General features: G+C 46.2%; 2 protein-coding genes across 3 annotated transcripts; both read left to right on the forward strand.

Annotated features, from left to right (window-relative positions):
* Window positions 1-124: 124 nt before the first annotated feature.
* On the forward strand, window positions 125-5,022 carry TMEM231 (transmembrane protein 231). Its single transcript, XM_069868724.1, has 7 exons — window positions 125-266; window positions 642-811; window positions 1,858-1,986; window positions 2,550-2,693; window positions 2,986-3,067; window positions 3,185-3,290; window positions 4,139-5,022. The coding sequence occupies exons 1-7, from the start codon at window positions 125-127 to the stop codon at window positions 4,326-4,328; spliced, it is 963 nt and encodes a 320-aa protein (XP_069724825.1). The 3' UTR covers window positions 4,329-5,022.
* A 1,336-nt stretch (window positions 5,023-6,358) lies between these two features.
* Window positions 6,359-14,222, forward strand: LOC138726739 (carbohydrate sulfotransferase 5-like). 2 transcript variants are annotated; one of them, XM_069868722.1, is made up of 2 exons: window positions 6,359-6,429; window positions 12,371-14,222. In XM_069868722.1, exon 2 carries the CDS (start codon window positions 12,399-12,401, stop codon window positions 13,578-13,580), a length of 1,182 nt encoding a protein of 393 aa, XP_069724823.1. In that variant the 5' UTR covers window positions 6,359-6,429; window positions 12,371-12,398; the 3' UTR covers window positions 13,581-14,222. The 2 variants fall into 2 exon arrangements, with proteins under 2 accessions (XP_069724823.1, XP_069724822.1); XM_069868721.1 differs by lacking the exon at window positions 6,359-6,429 and adding an exon at window positions 7,248-7,364.
* Window positions 14,223-15,987: the final 1,765 nt, after the last annotated feature.

The following is a 15,987-nucleotide window of genomic DNA, read 5'->3' on the forward strand; positions in this document are numbered from 1 at the left end:
CCCCGTTCCCTAGCAACCGCAGCGCTTCCGGCCGGCGCCGGGGCGAGGGCGCGCAATAGAATCATAGAATCACAGAATCACCAGGTTGGAAGAGACCCAGCGGATCATCGAGTCCAACCACGCCATGGCCGGCGTGGAGCTGTTCTCGCACCCCGCGCTGCACGCCCGGTACCGGGCCGGGCTCTGCTCAGCCGCCGCGCTCGCGCTGCTCCTCATCGCCCTGCTCACCTACGTGCCGCCGCTGCTGCTCGCCTACCGCAGCCACGGTGAGCGCCCGGAGGGACCCGCGTGCTGGGAGGGACCCGCATCGCCGGGGTGCCCCCCCCTCCCCCCCCGCGCCGAGAGGGAGGGACCCGGGTATCGTGAGACCCGCGCTGTGAGGACCCGCATTGCGAGGGTCCCTCACGCTGAGGGTTCCCCGCTCCTAGAGGGACCCGCGTCCCCAGGGTCCCCCTTCTTGAGAGGGACCCGCATCGCCAGGATCCCCATTTTTGAGAGGAACCCGCATCACCAGGGTCCCCCTTTTTGAGAGGGACCCGCATCACCAGGGTCCCCCTTTTTGAGAGGGACTCGCAACACCAGGGTCCCCCTTCTTGAGAGGGACCTGCATCGTGAGGTTCGCCTGATGTCCTTGCCCGCAGGTTTCTGGCTGAAGCAGAACACGTACCTGGAGCAGCCCACGGTTCGTTTCCGCTACGAGGTGCTCTTCGTTGCCACCCTGGGCCCCGGTCCTGGCAGCTTCTTGGCATGGAGCACGTTCCCAGCGTTCAACAGGCTGCAGGGAGAGCGGCTGCGGGTGCCACTGCTGTTGGTAGGCCTGCCCGGTGGGAAGCGGGACCGAGAGCTGCAGTAGGAGCTGTGAGCAGGTGGCTGCCCTGCCCTGCTGCCCTCAAGCAGCAGCAGCAGCTTTGTGCAGAACCTCGTGCCTCACAACAACATTTGCTTGGGACAAGTGATTTTTAACCAGTCTGGTTTTACTCTCTCTGTGTTGCAGGATCAGAATTGTTGAGGCTGGAAAAGACCCTTAAGATCATCAAGTCCAACCGTTAACCTAACACTGCCCCATTCTCCACTAAACATGTCCATAAGCACTGCTGGTGCTTTGCATGAACGCATCTGTTTACTTTCCTCGAATTAATTGTGTCCCCCCCTCCTGCCATGTGGCTTATCATTATCTGAAGTTTGCAGGGGTTGCCAGGCAGGTCTTGAAAGCAGGTGTGTGCTTTCTGAAGCACATAGCCTCTGCCCTGCAGCCATTGTTCCTTCCGGGATTCAATAGTGGCATTTTTCTGCATTACCTGTGTTAATGAATCCTGTTATGCCTGGAAATAGCTAAAGCACCGGGCACAGAAGTATAGCAAGCCTTGTTTCACAGCCAGGAATTGGCTGTTAAAGAGGCTGTTAAGAGGCAGGCTGCAGCGTCAAGAGGCAAAAGCCTGACCATCAGTCAAATGTTTACACAGGGTGTGACAAGATCCAGCACTAGGGCATAGAATCATAGAATCACCAGGTTGGAAAAGACCCACGGGATCATTGAGTCCAACCATAATGGATGCTTTGTAGCGTGCAGGGCTGGTGGTTGGAATGGCGTAGGACAGAAGAGACCTTGATGAATCTGATGAGCTTTCCCTCCCTGGTGGCCACATGAAACTTGTATAACAGGCAAAATTGCAGACTTCTTGCTTGTCTCCATTCCTGTGTCTATGAAGTCCAGCACACTTCCTAACTATGCAGTTTATTTACTTCACTGGTATGGACATGCTGCAGTTGTAGAGATCCCCTGGGTTTAACCATTTTGATTTTTCTTCTAACAGATGTTCCTGTCTTTTTAAAAAAAAATCTTACCGATTCTTTTAGACTAGAGAAGATGACAAAAATCAAGATGGCAAAGTGGATCAGTTGCATTTTAAATTGGAGCTTCCGCTACAACCTACAGAGCATGTAGTTGGTGTTCAGCTGATTCTACTCTTTTCCTACCATCTTTATGTGAGCACTTTTAGTTTTACTTGTTGTGACATATAGACCCAGTGGGATATTCCAGTAATAGTTATGCAAAGGATGTAAGCACCTTTCCACATTTGAAATTCCTAAGGGATTGATTTTACTAAAATATTTAATTTTCTCCTTCTGTGGTGGGTCTGTCCTCCTATAGCTTTGTCGACTATTGTGATATGTTTTGTTAGATTATTTCTTCTGAAGCTGTATATTCTCTTGGGCTGTCGTGCAACACAGAGGGCAGAGATGCACAACAGTCAGTATCAGAAGGGGTGTCATCAGGAGATAACTGGGAGTCTTGCAGCAGGCAGAAGGATGTGCATTCTTACATACTGCTGTGTTTTGACATAGCCAGTTAGCTTTCTGAGGCAGAGGGGCAGGCTGTTGCAGCAGCCTACAACTGCAGAGATTGTGCTTACTTAACAGCTCTTGAAGCAATGGTTGGCATCTGCCAGCATCTTTGGTATCTTGTAATTGAGAGGGGGATACAAAGTGCTAGAAAAGTGTGTGTTCCCTGCCCCCTAAATTCTCTTCTCTCATGTTCACAATTTCAGAGAATGTCAACACTTGTGATGCAGAGCATGGCTTTTCTTCAGTTTTTTTCTCCTGTGCCAGGGTCTCAGCTCTATACAAATGGAGACCTGAAATTGAACCAGAGGCAATTACTTCGCCATTGTGGACTGGATACCAGATACAATGTGAGGAAACCTTTTTCCTTCTGCATCAATTTCCCCCTGTCTTTATCCTCCTGGTACCATAGATGACACTCTAATTATTTGTACTCCTACACAGAGTGGACCCTGAAGCTTTGGAACTGGTGTTTTCTTGTTAGGCTGAAACTTGGAAGAGGTTATTCTGCCAAGATGTTCAGTCTGGTGTTTATGTCCATTCCTTCAAGGGCACGGTTACGGTTACTTTGCGTAAGAAACTCGGTAGAATTACATTTTTGAAGCATGGACAAATAATGGAAGTATCTCCTTGGTGTAACAGGTGTCTGTGGTCAATGGCACAAGTCCTTTTGCAAGTGATTATGATCTAACAAACATCATTGCAGCATACTGGGATAGAAACGGTAAGCCTGAATCACACACAGCAGTAGTTGGCATGTTGGCAGCTGTTATGTGTGGGTTTGAGTTCTGTATTAAGACTGAAAAGCCCCTTAACCTGGATGTTTCCTTTCCCGTTTTAGTGACAACAGTCTTTTCAGATCCCAGCCCTGTCTGGATGACTGGAAGAGCTCCAGATATGCCATTTATCATTAACGCCACTATTCGTTACCCAGAGGAAGTTATCTTATATCCTTTGAAAACTGCATAAACTGTGACATAACTGGGTGCCACTATTTGGGCCTGCACATATAGGCCAAATGAGAACTTCTCTTCTGGACTTGCTGCTGAACTTTTTCTTTCTTAGCTATGCAAATGCTATCATTCTGCGTGCCCGTTCCTCCAAGTGGTTCCGCTTGCACAAGCACTTCTTGCTTTTCTCTTGTGGGAACCTGTGTTGCTTTCCAATCTTACTAAAATGGCCTTTGGGGCAGTTTCTTAGCCATTCACAGTGAATACCCTTAGTGAGTCTTGCTTTGCTCCTGCAACACCTGCTGTCTCAATCTGTCGGGGATGCCACTGGCAAAGCATGATACTGTATTCTGTGACTTAAAGCAAATCATTAGAAATCTGTCTGCAAGGTAAGCTCACCAAAATTAACTGCTGCGGTGGATGTGGCAAATCGGTTACACATACAGACACACCTGAAGATTTTATTCTACAAAATAATTCTTCATTCATTATATTCATGACTCATTTTCTCAGCGAAGAGCAAGCCTGCGTCTAAAACAATCTGTATGGAGCACATTTCTTAGGAGGTTTGTTTGCCTGCCTGAGTATTACCAGTAACTACATTCTGGTGAGTCAGGGATGAAACGGGCACTTTCCACAGATTCTAGGACAGACATTCTCTACAGCTTTTGTTACGTATCACAATGAAAGGCCTCTAGAGGTTTCCATGGCTCAAAAGCTTTGCAATTGCAACACAAACTGATATCTAATGAATTTTGTGCCTTTCCACCTCTCAATTCCTTTGTTTAATTATTGCAGTGATAGTATCAGAAGGCTCTTCATTAACACTCCTTGACTTTCTTTAAATATCAGCCAGGATTTTGGGAACTGATTAAATTTGCCTGGATCCAGTATGTCAGCATTCTCCTTATCTTTCTTTGGGTGTTTGGTAGGATTAAAATGTTTGTGTTCCAGAATCAAGTGGTGGCTACAACTCCAATAGCACCAGTTCTGCCAGTGTCTCCAGTACTGTCCTACAAACAGCACCAGTTCTAAGGAGATGCCTGAGAACGCTTTAAAGAACTGCAGTTAAAAAATAAATACTTATTTTTATTCTCAATACATTTTTTACTTCAGAAGATCAGAAGTTGTTAACTATGTTCCAGGTATCTTCTGTTCCTGCTTCCTGTCTAAAATACCTGTTCATTCATCTGTTCCTCTGGAAATACTGCTTTGGGACTGAAAATTTTAATATTTTTTGACAGTTAAAGAAGAACCTACTTATTTTATTGCATTTGGAACTCACTTCAAAAACCAGTAGCCAGCAATAAGACTGTTTTTATATGATCTTAATTTTGCTAAACCTTGAAGACTGAAAATAATGTTAACAGTAACAACAAAAGCCACTTTTAGTTTCTTGTAAATTAAGTGACTGCTGAGTTTCAGTTCTGTCAAGAGTTATTTGTATGTGCATTTATGTGACTAAGAATGGAAAAACTAAGGAACGTGAAAAAATGTATGCATGAGTGTCAGAGCCACATTTCTGTAACTGACTGTATGTGGGTACTTATTTAGTTATTAAATTGGATTATGGATAAATTCGAGGTTGATGTGAGAAACTGGGTTATGGGTGATAATACCTGCAAGTTTTTAATGGTTATTTTCTATTGGCATTATTACTGTATCACTGGACCATTAATTGTGAATTGGGAACAGAGAAGCCTAGTATTTGTGTAAAGAAAACTAACAACCTACCAGAGAAGCTTCAGATTTCTAAAGCAAGGGAATAATTATTTTCAGAACGTAAATGCTAACTTAGAACAGATAAAAATTAAATCAGTTATAATCAGCTAGCGAGCAGTGAAAGACTGTCCCTTGTTTTTGGTGGTGGTGGTGACAGAGAAGATTACTTAGGTTTATTTTCTTTTTCAGGGCTTACTTTTTATGCCAGACAAGCTTAAAAAGGAAAACAACAAAATTTCCGTTATGTCTTCAGTTTTGTAGTTAAGATTTAGTTCTAGCAAAGCAGTGTTATGGCATGAGAGAGTCTAAAACAATTCTAGATGAACAATTCTAGATGCTAATTAACAAAATTCTGAGTGTGTCTGGATCTTTTGAACTCTTATGATGTGGTACAGCTATGAAAGGTGGAAGAGCACTTGTGCAGCAGTATCTCATCTTTTGGTTTGTTCTCTAGAATTCAACATCCTGGTAGCCTGGAGACCTGTCTGTGCCTTTTTCTTTTCTCCTTCTCAAAACAGCGGGCTGGGAGGGACTTTGTATCAGGAAGTGCAGGGATAGGACAAGGGGGAACAGTTTTCATCTGAAAAAGAGGATGTTTAGATTAGACATTAGGAAGAAATGTTTCCCTGTGAGGGTGGTGAGGCACTGGCACAGGTGGCCCACAGAAGTTGTGGATGCCCCATCCCTAGAGGTGTTCAAGGCCAGGTTGGATGGGCTTTAAGGTCCTTTCCAACCCAAACCATTCTATGATTTCTTTCTTCTGAAAGAAGCGCATTTCATGACTGGGACTGGTAAATGAGTGTGGTGTAAAAGGAGTAGTAAAGGCAGATATTGACTACCGCAGGGGGAAAACAGCTGTGATACCTCTGTTGGGTTAAGTTCCTGGATCGCTAATACTGACTATAGTTCTTTGTTCGAAGTTCTGACTCCTTTTCAAGCTTGGAGAGCCATTCGACTTTTGTAAGTAAACAATCAATGGGGAAAAAAAAAAAAGGTGGGTACAATTTTGTGGCTGTACCAACAAACAGAAGCGTGCCCTCAGACACATAGTGTGAATTTTGGAGTTGTTCTGTGCAGGGACAGGAGTTGGACTCCATGATCCTTGTGGGTTCCTTCCAACTCGGGACAGGACGTTCTATGAAGTACAGGGAAAAATATACCCTAGAACCCACTGCCACTAGCATTAAAGGCGCTTTAGGAAGGAGTTGTCTTTCTCGGAAGACTCTCTAAGGACCCTTCTTTTCGCTTGCTAAGCAACAGAAAAGACAATATAAACACCGCTGCCCTCTGCCACAGCGCTGCCACCCAGGTCTGCGCTCACGCGTGCCAGAGGCCCGGCTGAATGCTGCTCTTTGAGGGAAGACACAGAGGAGCGTCGGGACTGATCACGTTTCTGTGTGTGGCTCTGGAAAAAGTAGGTGCCTGCTTAGAAGTGCTGTGCATAAATAACGGAGGATGTGGATGTGCGAGAGCCGTGCTTTGGGAATTTTTTGAGGCCTGATGCTAGGATGAAAGAAGCCACATCCCCGCTCCTTTCTGAATTACTCAGTTTGTGTTTTTCCATTCACCCAGCAGGGGAAGGCGGGGGGCAGCAGGCAGTGCTGCAGGTGTTGGGGTGCAGGGCGCGGGGCAGGCAGGGCTGCGAGATGCGGGGGGATGCAGGATGTGGGGTGTTAGGGGCTGTGGTGCTGGGGGATGCAGGGTGCTGGAGGATGTGGTGCTGCGAGATGGGGGTGCTGGGGAATGCGGGGTGCTGGGGGATGCAGTGCTGTGGGTGCTGGGGGATGAGGGGTGCTGGAGGATGTGGGAGTGCTGGGGGTTGTGGGGTGCTGGGGGATGCGGTGCTGCAGGTGCTGGGGGTTGTGGGGTGCTGGGGGATGCGGTGCTGTGGGTGCTGGGGGATGTGGAGTGTTGGGGGGTGCGGGGTGCTGGGAGATGTGGGGTGCTGGGGGATGCGGTGCTGCGGGTGCTGGGGGATGCGGGGTGCTGTGGGATGCGGTGCTGCGGGATGGGGGTGCTGTGGGATGCAGTGCTGCGGGATGGGGGTGCTGGGGGATGCGGTGCTGCGGGTGCTGGGGGGTCCTGGGGGATGTGGGGTGCTGGGGGATGCGGTGCTGCGGGTGTTGCGGGATGTGAGGTGCTGGAGGACGTGGGGTGCCGGGGGATGTGGCGTGTTGGGGGCTGCGGGCGCGGGTCGCGCCGCCCCCGGTGGGCTGCGCCTGTGCCCGAGGATGCTCCGGGTGCGGGTCGGCCCCTTCCCAGGCTCCTCCCGCTGCCCCGGCGCCTCGGCCACGTCTGAAAGTGGCTCATTGTCTGCAGGCGGCGGGGACCGGCGGCGGGGCCGGGCAGGTACGGGCTGGGGGGGGGCGATCGCAGCCCGCGGGCGGCTCTCCGGCAGCGGCGCTCGTTCGGCTCCGGTTCTTTAGAGGCGCGGGGGCCGAGGGGCGGGGGTGAAGGTGCCGGGGAGCCGCCGCTCCTCCTCCCCCGCGCTGGTTCGGGGCGAGCGGGGTCCCTGTGCGGGCACGGGGTCTCTCCCCGTTTTCCCCGCCGTGCCCGCCGCCCCTCGAGGGGACGGGGACACACGGAGCGAGGGGTCCGCGCTGCTCCTTTACGTGCGACGGGTGCAGCAGGCAGCGCCTCCCTGGCCCCCCGGTTCCTTAAAAATAGTAACAATTCCCAATGAAAACAGCAACTGCGCAGGCATCATTTCATCCACAGCGACTTTGAGATCGCCGCTGCATCGCAGTAAATGCCCTAGGGCCATGCCTTGTCTTTGCTCACGCTGGACAACCCTGAATTCATAGAATCATGGAATCACCGGGTTGGAAAAGACCCACCAGATCATCGAGCCCAACCATTCCCATCAAACACTAAACCATGTCCCTCAGCGCCTCGTCCACCCGTGCCTTAAACCCCTCCAGGGAAGGTGACTCAACCCCCTCCCTGGGCAGCCTCTGCCAGTGCCCAATGACCCTTTCTGTGAAGAATTTTTTCCTAATGTCCAGCCTAAACCTCCCCTGGCGGAGCTTGAGGCCATTCCCTCCCGTCCTGTCCCCTGTCACTTGGGAGAAGAGCCCAGCTCCCTCCTCTCCACAACCTCCTTTCAGGTAGTTGGAGAGAGCAATGAGGTCTCCCCTCAGCCTCCTCTTCTCCAGGCTAAACAACCGCAGTTCCCTCAGTTGCTCCCTGTAAGACTTGTTCTCCAGCTTCATTGCTCTTCTCTGGACTTGCTCCAGAGCCTCAACATCCTTCTTGTGGTGAGGGGCCCAGAACTGAACACAGGATTCGAGGAGCGGGGTAGAACCTTTTTAAAAAATAATTGTTACAGTCGTATATGAAATCTACGCTATGCTTGATTTTATTGTAAAGTAACTGAACCTGGCAGTTACCTGGAAGTGCTCCAGCCTCATTTTCCACTCGATTGTAAAAGGTAGGATGTTTGAAAGACTAAATTAACGCTATTAGCTGAAGTGGTAATATAGTGCCAGAATTCAGAACGTCCAATTACAGCACATCGGTGCGCTTTGTTGCAGTTTCACTGTTGTATTAAAAAAAAATTAGGCAAGCTTATTAATTAGTTCAACTGTTGAGCAATGATGAGTTATTGGAAAGACTTTTTGAAGAAACAGTGGTTACAGAAGACACCCTTCAAACTAACTTTTTCTTTCCCCACTCAAAGAACAACCTAGATATTGTTGGTGATCTGGTAAGCTTTTGCCTTGTGAGATGTGGAATTTGTGAGATTAGGAAAAAATTCTTCACAGAAAGGGTCACTGGGCACTGGAACAGGCTGCCCAGGGAGGGGGTTGAGTCACCTTCCCTGGAGGTGTTTGAGGCACGGGTGGACGAGGTGCTAAGGGGAATGGTTTAGTGTTTGATAGGAAGGGTTGGACTCGATGATCCAGTGGGTCTCTTCCAACCTGGTTATTCTATGATTCTATGATTCTATGTGCCATTTCTAGCTGTGGAAGAGCACCGCAGAGTGATGTTTTATCAGCTGGGCAATTTATAGCAAGAACAACTAGTAATACCGTGCATTTTTCTTTGTCATGTTCCTGCATTTCACTTTTTTGATCAGTGAATAATGTTTCTAATATTAGCTCATAGAAGTTGTTCTGGCAGTGGTTGCTTTGATGTGATGCTTTATAGGGGAAGTTTGTAGTGAATAAATTTCTCTGTAAAGAGACCTTCAGATGACCTTTGCTCTCTTTATCACACCGTGCACAAACATTTTCCTACTAATTCTATAAAATGCATGATGACATTTATCATTATCATTCTTTTCACATCAGCACTGTTGTGTTTTGGTCAATTGTAAGTACATGAATGACAGATTCAGCTTGCATGATTGCTGTGAAAGTCAGCATTTTGTGTATGAGAAGCAAACAGAACAAATTTTTTTCTAGCAAAAGGTTGAGCACGTTATACAGCACCAAGTATTCATTTTTCAGTGGAAGAAAATAATCTGGGAAAATAATTCCTATTTTTGTATTTTGTGAAAGTTGAAGTAATTTCTGTGTAGGCTTTGGCTTTAGAAATGCTGCATAAACTGTTCTAAATGAAAATATGCTGGAAATTTTCTCAAACACAAAATGGCTGGGGAAGGCTTTGACAGCTAAGATTCAGTTGCTCAGAAGTCATTTTAGTGGAACAGGTACTTGGAATTCTTCTCTCAGTTGTTTTCAATTCTTTTCTTTATTCCAGCCAACATTTTCAGTCTTCCCACAGCAGACCCAGACCTGTTTGTTCTGAGGGAATCCTTCATCCCAGCCTTTTGTCCCAAGCTCAGGGAGAGTTTATGTATCTTTACAGTGCTAATGTGAGGTGCTCTCTGTCTTTCTATAGTCATTTTAGTATCCCTGAAAAAATGCAATAGGAGGATTTTTTTTTCTCTAGCTATAAAGTTAATTTTTGTTAGTTTGCTGGGTCTCTTCAAGTTGAGTTCTCTACTGAAAGGAAGTTCATTGAGCAGTCGTGCTCCTTTCAGTGCTGACCTGCAAAGGTCTGATTATTCAGTTCCATCATTACTTGTCTTATGTGACAAACAAATAAAAGTCCTTGAAAGCAAGAGCTAAACAATCATCCACAGCACAATTTATTTCTTTTCCCCTCCATTCTTTTCTAATAGTTGGGGTCTGAAAAGTGTTCTATTTAGGAAGCAAGCTTTCTGGGGTCAATACTACTGCTCACTGTATTTTTATCCTGCCCGGTAGAACTGGATAGCTTTCTGTAATGTATCTAGCCTCTTGGCACTAGCAGATGCTACTGGCCCTGCAGCTCAGCATTATATCAGAGCCAATTTAAGTGATGAAGAAAATCACTGCCCTGTTGGCCAGTTTGTATAATTTATTTTCTTTGCACAATCCATAAGAATAGTTATTCTGGGGCAGACACAGGGTTAATCCAATCCAGGATCTTGTTTCTGTTAGCGGACAAGCCCAGTGACAGAGATTGATTCAGGACGGTCAACTAAACGCTTAGTACAGATGCTTTTCAGATCACATTTTGAATGTTTGCTGTGGCTTGTGAAGAGATGGCTCCGCCTCAGTAATTTTTTAGAATTAGACTTTTGATTAGTGTGCTGTTCGTCAGAGCTCTTGCTGAAGAAACAGTGTCACAAAAGAAGTATTAGTACTGTCACAGAAAAGGATTAGCATTTTAACTGTTAAAATAATTTCTGGTAAGCGGTATTTATTATGTCCAAAGGCATGTCTTGTGATACCACCAAATACTGCAACACTTCAGACCTCTCGGCTGGGAAATGGGAAAGAGGTAGGAGTGCTTGGCTGTCCTTTTCACTGTTTTTCTACCTTTAGCAGCTCCCTTGCCATTTCTGCTAAGTCCAAGTCCATGGGTCGATGAAGAGGTGCTTGCTGGAGGGTCTTGTCACTGAGGTGGCAGCTGAAGTGGCAGTAATGTGAGGACACAGGGCACATCTGGTGCTTCTCCCTTTCCTCCCATGTTTTCAGTCTGACTCCAAGGCAGGTGCAGCAGCAGTGCTGGGGAGCAGAGGAGGTGGAGGGGAACAAGCCTGTTTTAGTTCTCCTGGGGCAGGCAGAGCTGCTGAGCTGTGAGCAGGGGAGGGGGGCCCTGGCTAAAAGAGGTGAGGCAATGCAAAGCAGGTCAGACTGGCATTTCACCAGGTAACTCATGCTAACTTATTGCTGGCCTGACAGCACCCTCTGTCGAGTCCTGTGGTGGAATGCATGGAGCATCAGAAGCAGTCGCCTGTATCCCTGGGTTCTGTCCCTCACAATTAAGGCAATGGTACAGTGTAATCCATTCAGTAGATTTATAAATATATGTGTGTGTGTATTCAGCAACTCTATAAGGTGATTCTTCGGGGTGTGAGAATCAATTGATAAGTTTTGCTGCAGCTGGTTTGTATATTTAATTGTCTAGTTATATAAATCTGTCTTGTATTAAGAGATAATATGCAGACAATCTCCAAATATGGAGAAATAACCAGAAAGAATAAACGCTCTCTTAGAGTTGTGAGAATTTATTGGTATGCCTAATTGAGTTGGAGATGTAGCCATCTTGGGTCAGGAGATAACCAGAAGGAAATCTCTAGACATAGTTGGATAAACTAAAAAAATAAACATTCTTTGAGGCCTTACACGGTTCTATATCTTACAAGCAAGAGATGGTACTTCTGGAGAAAAACTTCTGCAAGCAAGTTAGTACCTTACTCATTTGGCTTAGTCTCCTTACAAGGTACTGTATGATAATGAAAGTAGATGCATTTATTGACTCCTTTTTCCTACTCGGCTCATATTTTTGCTGTTTTTCTAGGCTTAAAAGCAAAAGTTTAATAGAAAAATTGTGTTGATTTAATATAGAATCCATTTCTTTATATCTTGAAGAGATGTTTTGGCAGTAAAGGAGTCAAAATGGACTTTTTCTACTATCTCTTTCATGTGACTATTCAGCTTTTAGTACTAATTAATAGGTGTTTTTCATGTTTCATTAGGGTAGCACTAAGAACTTAATGCATTTATTATGTCAAATGAGTACGTATCTGTATTTGCTAATCTGCATAGTTTACTTTCAGGAGTCCAGAATGTGTTGATATGTGTACCTTTCACTGCGAAGAAAAAAAATTTCTTCAGCATCAAACACTTGCTCCAAACTTACTTCTGCTGTGATCTTGCTGTTACTTACTTGTTTCTGACACCTGTCACCTGCAGATAGCAATCTCCCAGTGCTACTGATTAAGGAAGTGAACAGTGCCAAATAAATACATGAATATCTGAATAAGGGTTTTCCTAATGCAAGAGTTAGTACTGTTTAAGTTTTATCATCATTGTGCCACAGGAGCAATGGTTCACCAGCATTTTCCTTCTCTTTTTCAGCTTTTTTGATTGGTTTTCCTCATTGAGAATGGCAAGGATTCGGATTCCTAGTGCAATCGTTATACTTTTTGTTACGGTTCAGACTGGATTCTTACTCTTCATGTATACCCGGTACAGCAGCTTCATGCCTCATTCTGAGGAGAAACCATCTCAAGTCCACGTCCTCATTCTGTCCTCCTGGCGGTCAGGATCTTCTTTTGTTGGTCAGCTTTTCAGCCAGCACCCCAGCGTCTTCTACCTGATGGAGCCCGCGTGGCACGTATGGGTCACGATGTACCAGAACAGCGCCAAGGTCTTGCACATGGCAGTGCGGGACCTAGTCAGGTCCGTCTTTCTGTGCGACATGTCCGTGTTTGATGCTTACATGCCTTGGAAAAGAAACTTATCTGACCTTTTCCAGTGGGCAGTGAGTCGGGCTCTGTGTTCGGCTCCTGCTTGTGACTCCTTTCAACGTACGGACATAACCAGTGAAATGGCGTGCAAGACTCTTTGCGGACGGTACCCGTTCAGCAAGGTGGAGGAAGCCTGTAAAACTTACAGCCACGTTGTCATCAAGGAGGTTCGATTCTTTGACTTGAAGGTCCTCTATCCTCTTCTCACTGATCCATCCCTGAATCTCAAAATTATTCACTTAGTCCGTGATCCTAGGGCAGTTGTCAAGTCACGAGAACAATCAGTCAAAGCATTAGCCCGTGACAATGGAATTGTTTTGAGTACCAATGGCACTAAAGTAGAAGACAGCAAATACAAAGTAATGCAAGAGATTTGTAGAAGTCATGTTCAGATTTATGAAACAGCTACTCTAAAACCACCAAATTTCCTTAAGGATCGCTATTTAATGATTCGTTTTGAAGATCTGGTAAGAGATCCATTATCAGAAATCTCAGAAATGTATAAATTTGCAGATCTTACTTTGACGCCTACGCTTAAAAGCTGGATCTATAATATCACACATGGAGAGGGACCAGGAAAAAAAAAAGAAGCCTTCAAAATTACATCTCGGGATGCTGTTAGTGTTTCGCAGGCCTGGAGAAATGTTCTTTCCTTCCAGAAAATAAAGAAAATACAAGAAGTTTGCAAAGGTGCTATAAACATGCTTGGCTATCAGCTGGTGGATTCAGAAAAAGAACAGAAAGATCTGTCATTGGATTTGGTGTTGCCAAGACGACAAAATCAATTCAGTTGGTCATCGTTTAATCCAAAGCACTGACACATTGTTTTTGAGATATTGGGGGTGGCGGGTATAGGTGGTGGAGTGTTTGTCTACTGTGCAGCATATAGGAAATTTTTAATTCCTTGGCTGATTAGTTTAACTGCCTTCCTGTCTGCTGTTTTTCCATAATGGAAGGATGTTTTTTATGAGTTTTTTACACAGCAAAAACAAAGGAAAAGCATGAGAAATGCCGCAAGATATTTGTCAGGTTGCAAGTTTACAGCCAAGTTTTGCTGTTCTCAGCTTTGTTTTAAAAATATAATTTAAGTGCTTTCTATTAAAAGATGAATTATCAGAGATATCTTTGTTCATCAATAATAATTCACTTCTGGGTTTGTGCTTTAAATATTTAAGAATACCAGGTTTTAATTTGTATAAATGGAACAAAGTAGAAACTAAATTCCTTCGCTTTCTTCCAGAATCGCTTTACTTTCTTCGTTTGCTTTAGAGCAGTTTTGTATTTTTGTTAGACTTCTCTTGCTGTTTTAAACGTTAACATGAAAGTTCTCTAAGAGTTGGGGCAACTGCAGCAGGTCTGTTGTAATAGACTTAAGCAGGAACTTCATTTGTTGATGGATATCTTAGTGCTTTCCCTGAAAATGCAAAGTTTGGATGTGATGTTGGCAGGGACTGCAAAAAGCAAAAGAGATGAAGAAAATTTGAGTGGAGTCTCTGTGGAAATAGCTTGTTAATGGCGCCTCAATTGTTGATTGTAACACTGTGATACAGAGTAGGCACACACTTGCAGGACAGATTCCTACCATTATCCTCTCTCTTCAGAATTACAAGTTGTTGTTAATGAAGATCACTGTGAAATTTAAGGTGCCTTGGAAATCTGCATATTGGTTCTGGTGCTGTATGGAATTGATAAATACAGACAACTTTGAGAGCATAGACACTTGTGTATGGGGCCATTTGCCTACTCAGGTTATCTGGGGCTTATTCCCTGTGTCGGGGAATCTGGAATTTCTGGGTAGGAAGGGTATCTGGGCTGTTGTCTGTAGCACAGGAGGTCTTTGGGGCTTCCCAGTGCAAGAGAGGCACAGACATGCTGGATAGAGTCCAGTGAGGGGCCGCCGAGGTGACAGAGGGACTGGAGCATCTCTCACATGACAAAAGCCTGAGAAAACTGGGACTGTTGAGCCTGGAGAGAAGGAGGTTTGGGGACGTGACTATGTTGTCAGCGTTTATAAATACCCGAAGGGACGGTGCAAAAAAAATGGAACCAGGCTTTTCAGTAGTGCCCAGTGACAAGAGACAGTTGGCACAGGAGGTTCCCTCTGAACATAAGGAAACGCTTCCAACGTGTGGGTGACAGAGCACTGGCAGACGTTGCTCAGAGAGGATGCAGAGTCTCCCACCTTGGGAGAGTCCAAAAGCCATCTGGACACAGTCCTGGGCATCTGGCTGGAGAGACAGTTTGAGAGGGCATCTGAGGGCACCTTGCAGGGTGGAGTGAGGAAGGGAGGAGGAGGTTGAGGGTGCATGTGTGTGAAATGCTGTGGTTGGGGTGCTGTGTGCATGTGGGTGCCAGTAACTTGGCTGCTGTCTGTGGCTGTCAGCGTTTCAGGAGCCATGGGAGTGATGGGCTTCACTGTGCCTCCCGCAGGAAGCTCTGCCTGAGGAACTAATGCCACAACAGAGACTGCAGCCATCAGCTCTGCTGGATGCTGATAATGACTAGCACAGGTCTCATGCTGGGCTGTTGTTTTCCAGGCTACTTGCAGTGGATCTGCAATGGCCTCACAGATCCAAAATATTTCTCAAGTCTGCCCCATACCCAAACTCTCCCAAACCCTTCTTCAAAGCTCCAACTGACCCCTAAGCACTTTTTCAAAGACTCCCTAAATCCCTCTTTCCGTTCCTCTGTCTGTCTCCCCACCTTTCCCTTCTCATCCCCTTTCTGAATTCCTATTCCTCAATCAAGGTGAGGGTCCAACATTCCTTTTTGACGGACCTTTGAGGCACCAAGGGTGGGTTGATCCTCAGTGTAGTTGACCAGCAGGGAATGAAAGCGGCTGTTGATCTGCCCCATTCAGACCAAGTCTAACACCTCTCCAGAGATTTTTGTTGCTAGGTCACGGGGCTGTGGCTGCGCACTGGGCAAGCACCAACAGGCCAAGATGCCGTGGGGAAGGTACGGCCGGTAGCGAAGAGGCTCTTGGGGAAGGTGTCAGGAAGACGGAGATCAGAGTCTCTGGGTACTTGGGTGTTAAGGCAGGTGCGTGTAGTAGTGCAGACTGGAGTTGTTGTTGTCTGTCCTCCACACAGGCTGTTGCAGCCTCTCGCTTGCCTGCGTGCAGATGGGGCTGACACGTGGTGCAGCTTGACTCATGCATGGGATACCGGCACAGAGCCCGATTTCCTGTTGGATCTGGTTTTGTTTAAACAGGTATATTCCTTG

The sequence above is a fragment of the Phaenicophaeus curvirostris genome, chromosome 14, assembly GCF_032191515.1.
Source record: "Phaenicophaeus curvirostris isolate KB17595 chromosome 14, BPBGC_Pcur_1.0, whole genome shotgun sequence".
Taxonomy (NCBI): domain Eukaryota; kingdom Metazoa; phylum Chordata; class Aves; order Cuculiformes; family Cuculidae; genus Phaenicophaeus; species Phaenicophaeus curvirostris.